At 38.1% G+C, this 20,174-nt stretch overlaps 2 protein-coding genes across 2 annotated transcripts; one reads left to right on the top strand and one right to left on the bottom strand.

Annotated features, from left to right (window-relative positions):
* Nucleotides 1-1,040: 1,040 nt before the first annotated feature.
* LOC119428213 (tetraspanin-8-like) lies at nt 1,041-11,542 on the bottom strand. The gene is made up of 9 exons (XM_037695864.1): nt 11,380-11,542; nt 10,302-10,367; nt 9,885-9,998; nt 9,719-9,793; nt 9,543-9,641; nt 2,871-2,957; nt 2,486-2,545; nt 1,242-1,325; nt 1,041-1,161 (listed from the first exon to the last, which is right to left on the bottom strand). The coding sequence occupies exons 1-9, from the start codon at nt 11,458-11,460 to the stop codon at nt 1,057-1,059; spliced, it is 771 nt and encodes a 256-aa protein (XP_037551792.1). The 5' UTR covers nt 11,461-11,542; the 3' UTR covers nt 1,041-1,056.
* Nucleotides 11,543-13,860: 2,318 nt separating this feature from the next.
* On the top strand, nt 13,861-20,166 carry LOC119428215 (ras-related protein Rab-19-like). Its single transcript, XM_037695865.1, has 4 exons — nt 13,861-14,246; nt 19,363-19,546; nt 19,647-19,750; nt 19,826-20,166. Exons 1-4 carry the CDS (start codon nt 14,052-14,054, stop codon nt 20,012-20,014), a joined length of 672 nt encoding a protein of 223 aa, XP_037551793.1. The 5' UTR covers nt 13,861-14,051; the 3' UTR covers nt 20,015-20,166.
* Nucleotides 20,167-20,174: the final 8 nt, after the last annotated feature.

The raw sequence follows: 20,174 nt of genomic DNA on the forward strand, positions 1-20,174 counted from the left end.
CTGAAGTTTTGTTGATGTTTTGTCCTTCATCCTAAGGACTTCATCAGCCTGAAGTTTTGTTCAGATGTTTCGTTCTTCATCCAAAGGACTTCATCAGACTGAGGTTTTGTTGAGACATTTCATCCTTCATCTAAAGGGTGAAGGACGAAACATTTCAACAAAAAAAGAAACAGTCTAGATGACCTGACTGAACTTTGTTGGATTTTTTTACCTGGATTATTGAGCATGAACTTTGATGTTTTGAAGCACTTTGGCTATGGCTGCCTCAGAGGAGTTGACAGGGAAAAGGGCGGGCCCCAGAAACCATTTTATCACCAGCAAACTGGTTGGTTCCCCATGGGAGTGTACTGCTTGTGGGACTGATTTTGTTTGTGGCTCCTCGAACTGATGAAGTCCTTTGGATGAAGGATGAAACATCTCAACAACAAACAAAAAAAAGAAACCGTCCAGATGACCTGACTGAACGATGTTGGATTTTTTTTTACCTGGATTATTGAGCATGAACTTTGTTAAAATGGTTCCTAGTTTATGAACGTTTTTGTTTTTTAAAGGGATGTACAAGAATGCACCTCCATTGACAAACTGGTGGTGATAATGTGCTTTAGGTGGCACTGTTTAAAAAAAAAAAAAAAAATGGAAAAAATGCATAGAGGCACTGTAATAGACTAATAAAAATAATAATAGCAAAGAATGCATGTCCTCCAAAAATAAAATCCCAGAATAAGCACCAAATGCTCATAAAAACAATTTGGCAAATTAAAAACACTGAGACAAGTTCAGATGACAAAAACATTTCAAAGTGTGAATATTACTGAAAGACTAGTAAACTTCTTTAAATTGCTTCTTTTTACAGCAGTAAGGCTTAATATTTGTATGCAGTCTATGCATGTAGATTCCCTTAAACATCAGTTACATGCAATAACATGTATAAAATCATAACATATATTGCTACAGCACAAAATAGCCAGGTTATGGTGTACAGCATAATGTGCGAATCCAAACCGTGTACGTTCGATAGTAACTTCCAGTGCTTCCAGTCTGCACTGCTGCGCAGCACTAGAAAGCACCAGGAACGTATGTGTTGGACTGGAGAAGAGCTATAAACTCCTGCTTCTTCTTTATCTGTCCCATCAACTTGATGCTCATGACAAGTAAAATAATCTGGAGGACAGAAGCAGAAATAAAAAGTTAAGCACAGCACCAGCTGGTGGGGTATCAGATGTACTGTAATCAATACGTACCCAGAATACTGCACTTCCAAACTGTATGGCCATCACCAAGAAGAATGCCAGCTTCAGCTCGGAAACATAAATCGGGAGGCAGGGCTGCGGAAAAAGAGAGGACAGACACATGAAGGGCTTAAGACGGCGGTGCAAACAGGATATTGATCTTGTAGTTAATTTGTCTTCCTCTGTGTCAGATTACACCTGCTGTGGTACACCTGTTACTTAGACCTGTTCAACAACTGGGAAAGCTATCAGAGATTCAACAACACTGATTAAAAAAAAAGACAGAGCAGTGGATTTCTGGGCAAAAATGATTTGATAGCAAAAGTAACAGAAAAAATCTCTTTATCGATGGATGAGCAAAGGTGAGTTGGTTTTTAAAACCAAGGTATATAGAAGAAAATTACAGTCATTATCTGTCATGGTTTGTGTTTTGGTCTGTTTAGTTTATCCCTGTTTGATTTTGTGTTTCATAGACCCGGATTGACGTTGGTTCTTTTTACAGAACATACACCTTTCTACGTTAACAAAGGAAACTGAAGCCAGCAGGAACCAGTTTATGTTTTTTCTCGTTATATTAAATACATATTACATAATAATAACTTATTAAATGTGTAGGAAAATTAACATTTGTACATACAACTGTTTGGTAGGGACTATGTGTATCAATAAGAGTCAAAACTTGGAAAATATTAGTATTATTTGTACTTTTTCATATTATTGAAGACGATGTTCCGTTTGATTTTGTGAAATAGAAACTTGTACTGGAACCAGCCTGCAGGAAGGTTGGTCCTGTTCCAGACATCCTAAATCGGCTTCCTGCTTTTCTGGATTAAGTCCAGTAAAGCAAGAAGATAAAAAGGAAGCCACTAAATGCTAAAAATTACAACTAAAATCATTGTCTCATCTCATTTAATTTCCGTAGTCCCAATTCGTGCTGTGACATAAAGCTACAGGGTCATTATTTGGTCCCTACAACACAAAAAGGGGAATACTTCCTAAGCCATGTTTCAATACATTAGATTAACAGTGTTGTTTAGTGGGAAACTATCTGTTTATCTAATTTATTTCATACTTTTGTACATATAATGTGCTCATTTTGTCCTCACATAAACCTGCCAGGTCAAAAAACGCATAATCTCCAATAGCTTTCTTAACTAGACAATGACCTTGATGCATTTAAATGACTTTCAAGGCCATGTTTGATTCAAAATGTTCCAGGCTTTTATGGTTAATTATTTAATATTAGAGTTTCTTACCGCTCGATAAACATACTGGTTCTTCGGGGCTCCGAGCGTAGCACTACCCCGTAGTCGAACCTATTTGACGAAAAAAAAATTCAGACGAAATAATCCATTCAAACACAATTACAACTATTTTTTTCCCCAATACTCTTGTTTACTTTCATAGTTTGGGCTAACATTCATCAGTTGTAGCATATTGCTAACTACAAGTGTTATATGCAACCTCTATTTAGCTTTTAAGATAAATATTACAATCTGGTTTGTACAAAAATAACAGCCTGACATTCGTGACCAAATCACTGAAAACAAATAGAAATAGTCTTAAAGACTGACGGTCATATGACGTTATAAAAATATTGACCACAATGCTAATTCTGTATAAATAAGCCAAAGTACTGACGCATTTTCCTGGATAATGACAGTTACAGGAGGCAGGGATGGAGGCGCCCCAGTCCTTGTAGCCTTCAATAAGACCGCAGCATTCAAACTAGAGATGACATGAGAAACATTACATTTAAAACAGTGTCACATAATCAAAAACAAGTATAATATCTAAAAAAAAAAAGTTCTTCAAAGCACAAGTTGACATACAGTACTGTTTTTCTAAGCGTAAATGATCTTTTTAAATATCCTGATGCTTGCTCAGTAATCCAGGTAGATAAATCTGATAAGGTTGAGTCAGGTCGTCTGGACGCATTCTTCTTGTTGAAACGTTTTGTCTTTTATCCAAAAGACCATCAGTCTCAGGAGCTGCAACAAACAGTCTTATAGTACCTTCTTATAGTAGATCACAGTTTGCTGGTGATGGCCAAAACTAGTTGTTCACATGCAAAGGGAGGACCATCAGCAATTGATCATTAGTGCCTTGATGGACGCTTCCTATTCACAGAGGGCTGAGTGATACTCACACAGCATTGTAAGAGGGGGGCAGTTGAACACAGAGCCCTCCGCACCTGTCTAATGATGGGTGGGTTCTCTTCACAAAGACGGCTTCCTTTAAGGGCCCGACATACTCCATCTGAAGTGCTGAAATCAGCTCTCATTGTCGTAGTTGTGAGACAAAAATTGAGTCATTTTGTTTGCAGATCCTTCTCGACACAAGGCCCAGGCCAAACTTTTTCTCACAGGCATATGTGCCAAAAATTGTATGACTGGTCAGGAGTTTGTGTGTGTTTGTCAATGTGGAAATGCGCTCAGACATTTAGCTTTACAACTCTTTAAACACACTAAATTAGACAAATGGCCAAAATCTCCTGGTTGGAGATCACGCAGACACTGTGTATGGTCTGTCTGCTGAAAAGTGTGGCAATTTGTTCATGATAGATGTGTGGCCAAACGGTGGTTGCAGGGATGGAGTGGAGACTCTGGCTGGGAAGAACCCCATGTGGTGGCGTATACTTCAGCCAGAGGGTTTTCCCAGGAGCCTTGCATCCGTGTCTTGTGGACTACGAAAAGTGTGTGTAAAAACGAATGTCTCGCAATCTTGTGACTGCGTGTCGACTGTTCGGCTTCGGATGGAATATGCTCCATGGGATTAACCTGGCTAAATAAAGGTTGAATGAATGGTGGGCCCTTTACTCCTCGCTCAAACCAACATTCAGTGGCGTTGGAAGCATTTGTAACATGGGGGGAGGGAGGAGACACACACTGGTGGGGAGATCTGGAGGTCTTCCCCCAGACAATTTTGAATAAAGTAGATGCCATTTCCTGCATTCTGGTGTATTTTAATGTGTTGTTCAACATCTATGTTTACCTACATATGTAAACATTTGATTCAATAAATATTTTCAAGAGCACGGCACAAGAAGTAGCCTGACCAACAGCTCTCCTTGTGTGAATAGAGCACGCTCCGCTTCTCTCATGCATCCTAAGACCCCCACGCCTAGTCGACAACTGCCGGCACTTACATAGCGCTAAGCTAGCGTGCAACACAGAGGTGTCTTCCCCTCCTCCCCCCACCCTGTCTATTAAAAAAAACCTGAAGAGATGAGCACCCTGCCAAAGCAAGTGACCTTGAGGAAACGGTGCATGTGGGCGAGTTGATGTAGGTAACCAGGAAAACCAGAAGTGGATTTTTAGTGGTTTGAGCATTCTCCTATTAATCAAGTGTTATGAATTCATCCACGAAGCAATAGAAAGTGTGCTGGGTGAATTAATATTTCATGGTAAATGTAGGGGGATCCAAATTAATATTTTTTAAATGTAAGGGGGACACGTCCCCTTCACATATAATTAATGCAACATCTATGCCAGTGCTCCTCAATTATTTCTCTTATGCCCCCCCCCCCAAGAAGAAGTAAACATTTCGCCCCCCCCCCAACTCTCCGCGGCGACTCTAAATAGTATGTCTATAAAATTGTTATAAGTACACCTCTACCTAACATTGTGTCCTTATTAACATTAAAGGCAAAAAAGAACATAGATCAACTTACAAGGAAGAATTAACATTGCTTTTTTAGTCTGTATCAATTTGCCTAAAAAAAAATTCTTTTTTAAACTGTAAACATTTTGTACCATTTGATTCTGAAAAATAAAATTAAATATAATCAATAAATAATAATAAATTCAAATTGATCAGCAACATTTTAACTCAGGAGAGTTATATAAAACACTTTGACCTACAAAACAAAAAATAATAAAACAATTTATGCAGATTTTTTAATAATCAAAATGAGGAAGTCAGGATCAATGAGCACATTCATCGATAAAACAAACAAAAAAAATTGTCAACGCGAAAGAGGAAGGAGGGGGCAGGTAACCCTCTTGTTTTGAGTTACTCTTTGTCGCCTGCGTGCTGTGAGTGACAAGCGTCCAGAGCATCATAAAAACAGCAGCTTAACTGAGGAGGTGAATTAATTTTGTTAGCAAAGAATCAAGTCCTAACATTTATTAAACATTACTTCTGTAAATTGTGCTTTGACAAACTCATCAATAAAACTAAAACATTTAGTCAACGCAAAAGAGGAAAGGGAGGGCAGGTGTCGCTCTCGCTTGAGTTTACTCTTTTTTGCATGCGAGCTGTGAGTGACGTCCAGAGCGCGTGGACATAAAAACAGCAGCAGAGGACTGAGGAGGTGACGGTCGGAGTTCATTTATCGCGTCAGCCGCAGAGGGGAGAGACACGGGTCATGCATGGCTCCCAAAATGACAAGGCAGCCATATTTGTTCATAACTTATTAGGAACGCACACGACAAAGTGAGAATGGTGAAAAAAAACTACTCCCTGCAGCAAAAAAAAAGCATGTTTTCTAGGGTCACATGCACCCCCCTGGCATTGCCCCGGGCCCCCCCCAGGGGGGCGAGCCCCACTATTTGAGAAGGACTGGTCTATGCCAACATTCCCCTTGTTCTCTTGGCATCCTTTTCAGGGACACCAACGAGTCATTGGTATGTTGATGACACCTGGGTTAAAATTAAATCTCAGGAAGTCCAATGTTTCACTCATCACATCAACTCTGTGGATAAATATATAAAGTTCACACAAGAAGATCTAAAAGATGTCAGGTTGGCTTTCTTGGACTGTGAGGGCTCAGTCTCTGATGGAGGGCATTTGAAAACTGAGGTGTACCGCAAAACCCACCCACACAGACCAGGACATGTGTTTTGACTACCATCACCTGCTGGAGCACAAGCTAGGAGTCATCAGGACTCTTTAACACAAAGCAGACATTTTGTTTATGAGCAAATACAAGAAAATTCCTTACAGTATGAAATCAGCAAAGTAGTTTAGCTTACACAAAGATCTGAATTCAGAATATAGGTTTTTATTTATGCTAAATTAGGAGTTAGTTTAAACTGACTGGAAAAAGATTATATGTCGGAATGTCTTTCTACCAAGTTACAGTATTTTGTCTGTTTACGTTCCTTCACCCTTTGACCGTTTAAACAGTTGCGTAGCTCAACACGTCAAAACATAAGTGGCTGACAGCTGGAAATCCTTCTTTAGCTGGCTCAGCTTGGAATGTAATTGTTTCTGTGTCCATGTCAGAGAGCCGGGGTTCATGCTGAAGGGACAGCACTGTTAAGATACAATTTGAAGGTGTTTGTTCATTTTGGATGTAAGGGCCATATCTCTGCCTTTGCAAGAATTGTTCATACATTTTGTCAAACTTCAATCCTGGACTCCTAAGTGACTATTTCAGAGAATGTTTCACATAAGTCTGTATTATATGTTACCACACGGGGGTAGTGTCAGACTAAGCAAAGCAGTGGTGGCTAAGCCTGGTCCTTTATTTGCTTTCACACACCTGCTTTGAATGAATGAGTGATTAAGAGAACTTGAAGTCATGCTAAAGATCAGTTTAAATGCATTGTTAATGTTTTACAATAAAACTAAATCTGAGTGGGATTTTCTTGAATGACAGCAAAAGTAAAACTGAAACGTACTCATGAACTTTACCCTGCATTATCTCTAAATGTTTAGTTTTGTTTTTAGTGCTTCCATTTCTTCTCTGTCTGCCTGACCTCAAAGTGTGGAAGTTGAACCCATGAGTTAAGGTAAAAAGGTACATTTATATACGCTTTAAGGCCGTCACTCTAAACCAGGGGTCTGCAACCTTTATGATCAAAAGAGGCATTTTTACACCTTCATTCACTAAATTAAATGTGTCTTGAGCCGAAACACCCTGCTACAACTGTGATTATCAACTGGTGGCCCATGGGCCACTTTAGGTTTGTTGGAGGAGATGCTCGCGGCCAGTAGAGGTGACATTATAAAGCTAAAAATATCTAACAATTTTTAACATTTATTGAGATTTTTACAGTTTAAGACAAATGAAAAAACAGATTCTTGTAAAAAGGGGAGGAGTGTGTGTGTGTGTGTGTGTGGGGGGGGGTAGTTTTTTAAAATAAATCAAAAATACTATGAACTGTGCAGACCAGTGATTTTTTATGTGGAAAAAATAATTAAGTATAGAAATAAAGCAAAAAGTTAAAGTAAGTACCGTATTTTTTGGCCAATAAGTCACAGTTTTTTGCATAATTTGAATGCCCTGCGACTTATACACAGAAGAGACTCATTTATGTTTTTAGCTGCGATATGACCGTTTTCATTCATTCTGACTGAAAATATTGAACACTACCATTTTCAACTGCTAGATGGCACTCGAGTAGTATGGCATGTCGTTGTGTCATGTAATAGGTAAAACTGGCTATTAATGACACAATCAGCTTTCCACAGAAAGCCACCTTTGTCCAGCTCTGGGATCTTACCTGGAGCAACCGTCAAATCAGCTTCATTTCTCTGCACCGCCCCGGCAAAATGCAGCTGATTTTACCATTGAAGTGCATTTATTAAGTAAAAGTTCAACTGAGACACACCTTTGCTATAATTTAGAGCAAACAAATAATTGTTTTAGGTACTTATCTTGTTAAATTTCGAAGAAATGCGCAGAGTTCCTCCTTCCTGATTTCCTCCCTGTCTGCGTGCTCCCGGAGCAGTGAGGCAGCAAATACTTTTGAAATGCAGCTGATTTGACCGTTAAAGTGGATTTATTAAGGAAAAGTTAGACTGAGACACAGCTTTACTATAATTTCGAGCAAACAAATAATTGTTTGTAAGTGTTACTCTTGTTAAATTCTTGTTAAAAGTCCTCCTGTGCGTGCTCCCATTTGGCAGCCAATCAATTTTTGGCACAACACCGGTCCACATTTCTGGATTGTTAGCGGCGACGCAAAATAGATGCGATTTATATGGCGACGTGTACGGCAAAAACTACGGTATTTGCAAAAGAAATGACAGGAAAACAGCTAAAACTAGTACTTTTATTGTTGTTTGTATAACAACCAATGAAATTCAGTTTTATATTACCGGTAGTTTTGGTCAAAGCTTGAAAGAGCTGCTGCAGAAGAATCAAAGAGCCTCAGGTTGCAGACCCCTGCTCTAAACCAACATCACACACAGTTAACACTGTGAATCATCTGTTCTTCATCATTTCTGTGAGATACGCTTTGTTATGTTGTTTATTTGTCATATGCACGCTAACACAAGGTCAACAATGCAATGAAATGCTCAGGGTGAGAAGAACTGATTTAACTCGCTTAAAAACAAACAAAAAAAAACAAAACAAGAAATGCTAAAGCATAAGGATACCAAAATGTGAAAAAGAAAATTTATATTTACTAAGTCCAAACGAAATATAGTAAACAACAACATGGTTGAATATAACAGTGCAAGCAGGATGAATTTGAATAAATAAGTATTTCACAGGTAGCAATATACTGTAAGCTTAAATGCAAATGATAAATATAAATATATATATATATATATATATATATATATATATATTGCACATAGCATAAACTGCACAGGTTGTGTGACAGTGAGATTAACTGAATTATGATAAGGTAGTGACATTTAATAGAGATGCTTTAATGCCAATGTTAAAATTAAATAAAAAAATTACGAAGTGACATGCCTACTTCATATGATAAAAAATAAATAAGAGACAATTGTGTATTCTTGGCAAAACAAAGCTACTATTTGCCACAGTATTTCTGTCCTCCATATCCATTTCAAGAGTTGAGTTGCATTTCAAGAGGATTGATTTTTCAGGTCATGTGACAAGCTTTTTGTTGCTAACGTATGCCTGGTCGTGCCTCCTGCATTAAACGCACATCGAGAACACGAGAAGCTCAGAGCGAGGAAGTTCTGCGCCTTGATGCACAGTTTAAGATGCATTTTGTTATTGCAACGAAACCAAACACTTTTCATTTCGCAGTTTTGACTGCTCCAACCACACTTGTGCCTCTCTTTGCATGAATGTCCTTGCAGAGAAAAACAAAGATGCAAGAAAAATTAAAAAAACAGGAATCAAATTACAGTAAAATTAAAGAAGCTCTGCTAGGGAAATGAAAGGGGACTGTGTGGTGCTGTTTTACTAAAGTTCCTGTTTATGTCATAATATAAATCTTTAAATTGTGGCGCAACAGTTACATTTAAATTTGTTTTTTCCTAAAAATAAAATTATATTTTAGGAGAGGAATGTGTGTAAAAAAAACATATACAGGTTCTTAATGTTTTTGCATTAAAAAAGTAAAACGGATGAAGAAAGCATCAATAATTGCTGCTTACTTCCTCCTGGATATTATGAAGCAACGTCCTGTTGCCTTTGCTGGGTCCACTGAGCGGCATCATGGCCAGCAGCTTGGACTCATCGCGCACAACACGTTTCTAAAGAGAGAGACACATCACACTTGAACATTTTCTACAGGAAGAATAACAAAACCTGAGTCACTCCAGTACCGTACCTCATAGACATCTTGGTAACTCAGCGCTGTTCTAATAATAATCGTTTGACTGACTGCTGCCATCCCTGCTGCATACTGTACACATGAACAGAGAAAAATCTAGTTACACATATTCCCAGAGTCCCACAGTAGTAAAAACTGCGTTTTTTTTTTGTTGTTTTTTTACCAGAATCAAACACCATCTCTTTCCTTTGCAAGCTCCGAACACGCCGAGCACTGAGAGTAGCAGGCAGCCAACCTCGATGGCGTACATCATCGCTACAGGAATACTGGGCACCATCTAAAGAGCAAAATCCCATCCGAGTTAAACTGATACAAATGCAAAATACTAGGGTTTGACTAAGCTGCTGTGCTTTGATCAGCCTGCAGAAACCAGCTGTCTGAAGTTAGCCTAATGTTTTACCAAAGGGCACTTCAGTAGGAACATTGTTTCCAAAAAAAATACAATATAAAAATGTGCTGCTGTGGTGCATTCAAGGGACATTTATGGAAGTGGTCATTAATAATTTCTCAGCTGCCTCCGATATATCGCATCTGCTTCTGAAAGTGTGTTTGTCCAGTCAGAAAAATGTCCAAATCTTACTTTGCCAGTTTGCAGCAGGTCTCCGTGCCAAATTACAGTCATTTTCAGCATGAAGAAGCACAACGCCTGAAGGACAAGAACACAAGAACTTAGTGAGTTTGCAAATTATAAAGCATACAAAATAAGTGTTTATGGCTATAATTAAACAAGTTAATTTAATAAATGTGTAAGCTTTTTAACACTCTTAAAGGAACAGGGACATATTTTTGAATAAAATGTAATTTTTTTTCCTTCTTCTTTCGGCTGCTCCCTTCATCAGGGGTCACCACAGCGAACTACGTCGCACAAAGACTTGGCAATTATTTTCAGGCCAGATGTTCTTCCTGACGCAACCACAGACCACCGAGCTACCGCAGCCCTCTGCGTGGAGCAGAGAGCTGCCATCTAGGGTGCCCAGGGGAGCAGATGGTGGGGGTTAAGGGCCTTGCTCGAGGGTCCAGTGGGGCAAATGAGGGTGGAGACAGATGGGGGTGCTTCACCAATCCCACCTACATTTTGATGCTGTCCATACCGGGAGTTGAACCAGCGATCCTATCACAGGCCCACCTTCTCTAACCTCTGCGCCACCACTCCCCTATTTTTAGCACAATAAATAAATCATGCCTTTTGTGATTATAACCCTTAAAGCTCATGAAGTGGTGAAGGTGGACTTCAGCTGCCCGATGATTCTAAAGTCCTAGCTACGGCCATGCTAATGCTCATAAATATTTTGAGCTTTTTATTTTGAATACAATGTAAATATTATGTAATTATATTACCATTATTTTTATAATTATGTAATAATTGTGCACTATTAAGCAGTGAAGTGACATTATGGTACAAAAAAAAAAAAAAAGGTTTAGCATTAGACACTTATAAAACAATATTTACTAAAAAGAAGAAAAAAAACATGGAAGTATCACATGACCAGAAGTAAGACTAAACATAATTAATAAAATTTCATACAGCTAATAGAAAATTATCTGGTGTATAGCTGGCAGTAGGACTTATATGAGGCTGAATGCTAATTTTAGAGTGAATATTAGCATCATAACAAACAGGCCTTTATGGTTAAATTAAATGATTATGCTTTACCTACCATATGTACAGCGTTAGCAAAAACAAACGGCCTTTTCAGGCTCGTTTTATCCGCCACCACGACCACCGAGCTCTTCTGCATGTTTGCGCTCTGCTGCCCTTTCAGGCTTAAATTAAAAACACCTTTTTCACATAAAGAAATCAAGAAAGCAGCGCAGCGCCGGAGGAGGCAGCGAGGACATGTATCTGCTGTCTCCGCACGTGACGTCACAGAGATGCACTGGATGCGAGTCCCGCGTTGCCTTCAGGGCCGCTCGGAAATATAGTTTTCACCATGTGATTAGCGCGATTTGTGAGCATTAGCATGGCCGTAGCTAAAATTTTAGAATCATCGGGCGACTGGAGTCCACCTTCATCACTTTATGAGCTTAAAGGGTTATAATCCCTAAATGCATGATTTATTTATTGTGCTAAAAAGCTTTATGTTTCTGTAATATTCTTTGTGAACTTGTGTGTCAAAAAATAAAATACATTTAATTTTAAAAGCTTATAAATCAAATAGAAGTTGCTTACCTGCCTCTATATTAAACTGTATTTTGCCTTTCTTGTGCATCTCTTTAATAATAAAAAAAAAAACCCCTCTCTTTTCACTTCAGCATCACTTATGGGGGGGGGGGGGGGGGGGGGTGTCTCTGGATTTAGCATTCAAACCAAGCATTTGCTGGTATGAGTCATAATCCAGCACACTTGGTATTCCACACATGTGAAGCAAACTTCTCTTTTTTCGTTTACGAGTCCCAAGGCATGCACAAATTGACGGACTATATAAAATTGTAGCTCAAATCTTGAGGTTTTGAGAAATTCTAAATGCGTGTAATGAGTTGAATTTAGCTCTAATGAACTGATGCTATAACCACGTGTGAAACTAGCATTTTGTTAAGAAAAACATTATGATTTTTTTAAAAGGAGGTTAAAGGTCGCATCATCTGGATATACAAAGTGTTGTACAACAGTTGCTTTAACTACAAGTCCTTCAAATGGATCATAAGCTAATTTTCTCATTTTTGTGTAGGATTTACAAATTTGGGCCTTTTATTTAATTTATTTTTGTATCTACAAATGATGCATAAAACAGTTCAACAAGCATTTTTTTTACTCATAAAAGTAATAATTGTAAAGATTACTGGACAGTCTGAAAATTTTTAAGAACTGCTGCTGAGGAAAACGTTTAAAGTGAACTAAAACAATAAAGAATAAGGTGTTGTCCAAGGCTTTTTAACAGCTCTGCCCATCCCTCTACTGAAACTCTCTCTTTGCCCAACCCAGTTCACCTTCATCACCACAGAAACTGTAAATCAAATAAGAGGAAAAATTACAAACTCAGCCACCACTTTTCTACTATTTCTACGATGATTAAAATTTGTAAAGGGAAAAACACAAAATAAGGATAAGTTTCATGTTAAAGTTTTAATCAAAAAGTCTTGCGCAATGAGTACCATTTAGATTATGTGTTGGGAATGATTCGCAGCTACTGACACACCAAATTTTTGTCAGTATTTGTAATAATGAGTGAGTTATTGACAGTTTTGTGTCTTTTAAAGTCAATTGTCTGTGGCAGCCACCTTGAAGTGGGTTGACTTCAGAAGTTGCCAAGTTGTAGCGCTACATTCAGTGATCACAATTGACAAGCTTTATTTAAATCATCCGGTGGTTCATGAGATAATTTGGTAACAAACTCTAAAACGCACCAAGGCATGGGCAAACACACTATTACCCGCCTTAAAAGCGTTAATAACCTTGCAATTACGATAAATGTACTTTCTTTGGCTCATCTAACAGCCCTTGACTGCCATTGTTCTTGAAGATGATTAAGAGGTCAATTATTTTTAAAACAGACTGCAGTTCCCAGAATGCAACAGCAGCCATAAGGCTGGGCAGCAGAGGAAATACAGGTGGGGCGAGTTTCTATTGTTACCACAGGTGGTGGGAAGAGAAAAAAAAAGTCAAGTCTGCCAGAACAGGAAAAACAGACGGGAGAAAAGATGCAGAAACAAAAGGAAGGAGCAACTCAAAGAGCCTGACACGGCAGACATCTTTCAACTCTAATTTACAGGAATATTTTGTTTTTATTTTCATCAACTCACCTGTGCAGGAGGACTAAAAAGAATGGCACGTGTTTTCACTCTGTAAAGTGGGTCAACACCTGAGAAGGAGCTGAAAGGAGAAGCAGAACTGAGGCAGTTTTGTTTCACTGAGAGAAGACGAGAGACGAGGGAGACTGAATTATCTGGGGACAAAATAAGCAAGAAAAAATGCTGAATACGAAAGAAAGTCCTCTGGTTTTAGCAGATTTATGCAGAAACTACTGACTTCTATTTGCAATATGCATGTTCAGGACGTTTTAAAGCTTAAAGAAATTTATTTTGAGATGGTAAACAGAATTTCTTGAGCTTTTATTACTTTTTTAACACCCTGACAGAATTTCTTGAGGTTGTTTTGTGCTACATGTGGAGTAATTTAAGTATATTTGCTTTAAGGGTCAATATACAACCTGCTGAGCAAGTGTCACTCAAACCAGAATATATAATATTATATAATTTTGGGCTCTTCTATTCACTCAAAACAATAATCCATCATCTTCTGGCCTCAAAGGTCAAACATTCTAAGTGATCTAAAGGTGCAGCCCGAGGATCATTTCCTTCGCTCACTCAGAAAACGCCACACGCTCCTACCATGCAGGCACCTGGACCCGACCACGATGACACGTTTGACTTCCTGTTTAAGATCATCCTCATTGGAGACACCAACGTAGGCAAGACCTGCGTGGTCCAGAATTTTAAGTCAGGAATTTTTGCCGAGAGGCAACAGAACACCATCGGGGTGGATTTCACTGTGAGAACTGTGAACATCGAAGGGAAGAAAGTGAAGGTAAGTGCTCCGCACGGTTGTGTTTTGTATATTTATGTGTATATCTGTGTGCATGTAGATTAAATGAGGGGCTAATTATATAAATGTTGAGCACTGGTGCCTCTTCGGCCTTGTTTTTGACAGTCACGTGTGATGGATTCCACTCCCTTTGGGAGTAACCTGCATGACAGAGAGAGGCGTCCTTCGAGACAGTGGCAGTTTGACTCGGACTTTAAACAAGTCAGACGAGTTTCTCACTTGAAGAACCTGCTGATCAGGTTTCTCCAACCGATGCAAAGATTAAACGTAGAATGAAACCTCTGTATCGTCATCACGCTACAAAAAGCAGCGTTTGTGGCGAAAACATTCGGTCTGAAATTTACCTGGGGTTTAAAGAAGTTACAGCTTTTTACATCATAAAGTAGCTTGACTTTAGTTTATTATTTCTAATTAAGTAAAATCGACCTATTATGAATGAATTTTGTAGCTCGCATAAATATAATTCAGGATACTTGACTTCATTTAGTTGCTTGAGTGCAACTAATTGCAACAATGGCAAAGAATTAGGTTTTACAGTGTAGCCACAAAGAAACGGCAAGTTTTGTTAAAAAAAAACAAAAAACATGCACAACTTTTAATGACAAAGTTTTAAACAAAAATCAACTTGGATCATTTTGACTTCATTTAGTTGTTTGAGTGCAACTAATTGCAACAATTGCAAAGAATTGGGTTTTACAGTGTAGCCACAAAGAAATGGCAAGTTTTGTTAAAAAAAAACATCCACAGCTTTTTATGACAAAGTTTAAACAATAATCAACTAGGATCATTTTGAAAACAATACATGTGATATCTGATCCTACCACATCAAATTTTAGCTCAATATCTGTCATATTCACTGAGTTATAGCCAATTTTCTGTTTGCTAAGGCTGACTAGCTGTGGCAGCCATCTTGAATTGGATTAAATTCATAGTAAACAATTTGTAAATGATCTCATAATTACTTTCTGACAGTTTCAATAAAATCTACCTAGCAGAGCCAGAGAAACAAAATGTTGCTCTTATTCTGCAACATCTCAAAATAAGGTTTACAAATAGTTTGAACGGTCAATGCCTCCGATAAAATAAATTAATTTACACCAAGGAGTTTAAAATGCTGTTGCGCTTGAGTTGTCACGGTTTGAATGAGAGATAGACCGAAAACAACGCAAACCCTAAGAGCTCACTTTAAAGCGAAGAGTTTTATTAAAGAAACAAGACAGATGTGCTGACGTGAATGCAGTAACTACAAAACTACTTGAGGAGCCACTGAGGTGAACCAGACTGGGCGTGGAAGCCACAATGCCACACTGCAGATAAGGAGACTGGGAGAGTAAATGCACTGGGGCTGGTGAGAAGATTGGAGACAGGTGGCTTGATGGTAACAGGGAACAGGTGAAAGTGGGCGGGGCAGGACAGAGGAGCAGAGGAAAAGTACTGAGAAAATGAACCTAACTGGTGGCCCAGGAACAGAAGTAAACACAAAAGGTCACAAAATAGAAACATGCAAACCCTGAAAGGAATGAACCTAATAAAAACACAAAAGATTTCTGAAATATAACCAAAAAGCGCAGACCCTGCATGCTTAGAGGTAAGACTTAGCTACTAACACACCAAAACTGAGCTCACAATCTGCAGCATTTGCTCCGCTTCTAGTGATTTTTGTGTTTTATGTTTCGTTTCACTCACAAAATTAATTATTTCCAATCGTTAATGCCACACTCAGGCAAAAACATTATTGCACTTATGCTTTTGGAAGCAGACATTAACACTTAAACACAGAAGCTGTGTGGTTTTGTCCACAAAACGTATGTTTGTATGATAAAATCATTGCACACTATTTTTTATTAAACATAACCAACTGAGTTCATTATGACAGAGGAATTGTATGAAATGTTGCTGAATTAGAGCATCAGAAACAGCAATAAGGAATCAGAAAACCTTTTGTTTGATCAATTACAATTTATTTTTCTTCTATAAGTTACAATTTTAGTACAGCTCGTGGCTCTACTGAATTGTACATGGGAACTTTTTATGATTAGAGGTATTATTAATGTGGCTCATGTTTCAGGGTCTGCCCATGCTGTGAAGTTTACAAGTGATGCTCTTTTATTTAATTCAAATGACCTGGTTATTAATAGTTTTGAGTTACTGTATTTCTCTTTTTTCCCCATAACTCACTATTTTTTATTACTGTTCTGCCTTCATTTAATGCAAAAAATGTATACATTTATCAAAAAGAGCCACATACCATGCCATCAATTTATACTTTAGACAGCTGTGCACAAAAACACGCCAACATAAAAACAACTTGAAGTTAATCCTATTGTTTCTTACTGATGTAATCGTTTTGATGATTAGCTACAGCTGAACCTTCTTCCAGACAGAAAAGAGCAGTAAAACAGAACAGAAAGTAAATGTTGGGCATGTGAGTCTGGTTGCTACAACTGTCAGCTCCTCAGAGAGATTACCCATGAAAACTATGATGACTTTGTTGTTCTCTGTGGGGACTCTAATGGCTTTGTGCTTAAACAGTTTGTCACCTTTGTGCTGAAGTCTGCTGCTCGGTGTTTTATCTGTATTAAACCATAAACTATAATCATTCCTCCTCTCAGATGCAGAACTGATGATAATTTGAACATCAGAGCACAAACGTAAAGCCTATAATTCCAGTTCCTCTTTAAATCACACCTTCAGTTGGTGATTATCATTTCAGTTCTGTAATAATGCTCTTGCCACAAACAGAAATGGTAATAAAAAGGGAAGTACAACATTCTAATCTTTTTTTATGGGACATATTAATAATAACCTCCTTTACTTTGTATGTAAGTAGTCTGCATGAATGTTTTAAATCAATGTGAAAGAAATTTGGTTCACTCTTGTCGTCACTTCCTTAAGATTTGTGGATGTTTCTCTACAGAACGCTTGTCTTGATGTATTTTCTTTTCAGCCCTTCGATTGTAGATTTGACAGCATGCTTGAGTTTGTTAACTTAAACCAAACTTTATTTAACAAAGGATCTCATAAATAGCACATACAGTACATTAGTATACAGAGGAGTTGATGGTTAACTGATAAACTGTAAACAAACAGGTTCTGTAGCTGCCCAACGAGCCCAGACCATCATCCATCTACCGCCGTGCATTCTTTCATATGAGGGGTTTGTCCTCTGCAAAGTATGATTAAAGTCTTGTTGTGTGAAGGTTTATGAAGCATTCACACATTTATGATCCATTGTTCTTCCATACATTTTTCTGCATCTTTCTGATTCCACAATTCTTTTTCTATTTTGTAAAATCTTATATCAAAACATTCAGCTCTTTCAGGACAATCCTGCTATCACTTTTGGTATTGGTGCAACTTTAGCTTTTTGGAATATTTAGCTTTTTCTGCCACTTTTTCCCCTCATATAAAATGAATTGAGCTCATTTGACATCCTTCAAACCTTTAGATCAGTTCACAACCTTTTACTGCACCTTTCACATTTTGCTCTGGTTCCGCTTCTTTTAGCTTCCTTGTGCAAATTTAAACTTTTTTCAGCTACTTTCCTCTAATTTCAACTGTTTTTTTCAGTTGCTTTGTGATCCTTTCGGTTTCTTTCTGCTAACTACAACATTTTGGTGCTTCTTCTAACTACTTTCTGCTAATTCTAGCTTGTTATGCTCCTTTCAGCTTATTTCTTCAAGTTTCAGCTTATATTGCTATTTCAGCTACTATTTAGCTGTTTTATGCTAATTTTAGCTTTATCAGCTCATTCCAAATTCTTTGCACAAATTTCAACATTTTTCTGCCTAATTCAACAAAAATGTGCTCTCTCCACTTCCTTCTGGTAACTTAAGCTTCTTTCTGCCTTTTCAGCTACTTTTCAGCTGATTTTTTTTTGCTAATTTCAGCTTTTTTTCTTAGATAATTTCCACTTGTTTGTGCTCATTTCTGCTTCTTTCAGCCTAATTTTGCAAACATGTGTTCTGCTCATTTAAGCTTGTTCTTCCTGTTCAGCTACTTTTTAAAAATTTCTAGCTAATTTCGACTGTTTCCAGATAAATTCTAATTGTTTGTGGTAATCTCTGCTTCTTTCAGTCTAAATAACTTCTTTCTGATAATTTCAGCTTGTTATACTCCTTTCGGATTAACTATGCTCATTTCAGCTTTTTCTGCTATTTCAGCTGTTTTTATGCTACTTTTAGCTTTTCAGCTATTTCCATATTTTTGGGCTCATTTCAGCTCTTTCTGCTTCCTTCTGGTAGTTTCAGCTTCTTTCTACCTTTCGGTTACTTTTCAGCCTTTTTTGTTGCTAATTTTAGCTTCTTTTTTTTGCTAATTTCTTAATTTTTGTGCTAATTTCTGCTTATTTAAACCAGTTCCAGTAAATATGTATTCTTTCTGCTTTCTTCTGCTAATTCAAGCTTGTTCTTCCACTTCAGCTACATTTCAGCATGCTTTTATAGCTGTTTCTCAACAAGTTCTTCTGTGCATTAACAAAGTGCATTTCCTATGAAAATGCACTTTCTCTAGTTAATGTTAAAGTTAATGTCTTGTTGTCACAATCACTTTAGAGATAAATTTTGGTCTTGGACTTTTTGCAATTTCGCTGAGCATCATATAAACTAACTTTGTGGCGAGCTTGACATTCATTAATGATAGGTCTGACATCCTAAATGTTTTTTTTTTAATCATCAAATAATCTGTCCCACTGTAGAATAGTGGAGTCCAGTTTGTTTGGAACTGGTCTTCAAACCCTTCTTAGAGGAAAATATAGCTACCAGTATCTTTCTTTCTTTTAGTGATTTTATGTTCCTGTTTATCTATATACATGTCAAAATACATGCTTTCATAAAATAATATTTGCTAATGATTCATTTCATCGGTGTATTAGATTAACAATTTTTCTCTTATAAAGGGAGCAAGTTTAGTTGTCGCACGTTAACTTCTGCTTTTTTTGCCACGCCTTGTTTGTGTCATACTGTTCACCTGAGGTCACACAGACCTCTATTTACATCTGCCTCAAGCCCATATGATCAGTTTTAAAGATGTCCTAAAACCAAAACGCTGGCATTAAAGCTGTTCTTACCGTCTTAACAAGACTGTCTGTGTGGTACAGATCCAGGTGTGGGACACGGCCGGTCAGGAGAGGTTTCGCACCATCACTCAGAGCTACTACCGCAGTGCTCACGGTGCCATGATCGCCTATGACATCACAAGAGACTCGACCTTTGACTCAGTGAGCCACTGGATCAAGGAGGTGGAGCTTTACGGAGCAGCTAATATTGTTCTGGTGCTCATAGGCAAGTGTGATTTGAACTTTTCTGAAGACTGTGTGTGTTGTGACGGAACAAACAACACCAGCTGTGAAATTTAAACAGCTTCCTGGTTGTCTCCCTTTAGGTAACAAATGTGACCTGGAGAACGAACGTCAAGTTCCCTTTGAGAGAGCCTGCAACCTGGCGAAAGACAGAGGCATCCTAGCTGCTTTGGAAACATCTGCAAAGGTAATCCTCAAAAGTAAAAATAAACACTGCAAAGACCATTTGAAGTTGATGATCTAAAGATTTTCCTCTTTTCAGGAGAGCCAGAACGTGGAAGAAGCCTTTCTGATGATGGCCAGAGAGCTGATGTCTCGTAATGGCCTTCACATCCAGCGGGTCGACTCGGAAAGCTGCAGCTCACCTAGAATTCTCCTCCAAGAAAACACTCGATCGATTGATCTGAACGTAGCCGCCTACAAGCCACCAGAGAAGAAGTCGTGTTGCTGATGCAGAAAAGAAACAATGGCCGATGACTAAAATTAAGAGTTGTTAGTGAATAGGGAAGGAAGTGAAGGACACTATTTATTACAAGCTTTCAGGAAGAGGAATGAAAAGAAGATTGAAAACTACGTAAAGACCTCAAGAACTACAAAAATCTATTAAGGAG

The sequence above is a fragment of the Nematolebias whitei genome, chromosome 22 (genome assembly GCF_014905685.2).
Source record: "Nematolebias whitei isolate Nwh7 chromosome 22, NemWhi1, whole genome shotgun sequence".
Taxonomy (NCBI): domain Eukaryota; kingdom Metazoa; phylum Chordata; class Actinopteri; order Cyprinodontiformes; family Rivulidae; genus Nematolebias; species Nematolebias whitei.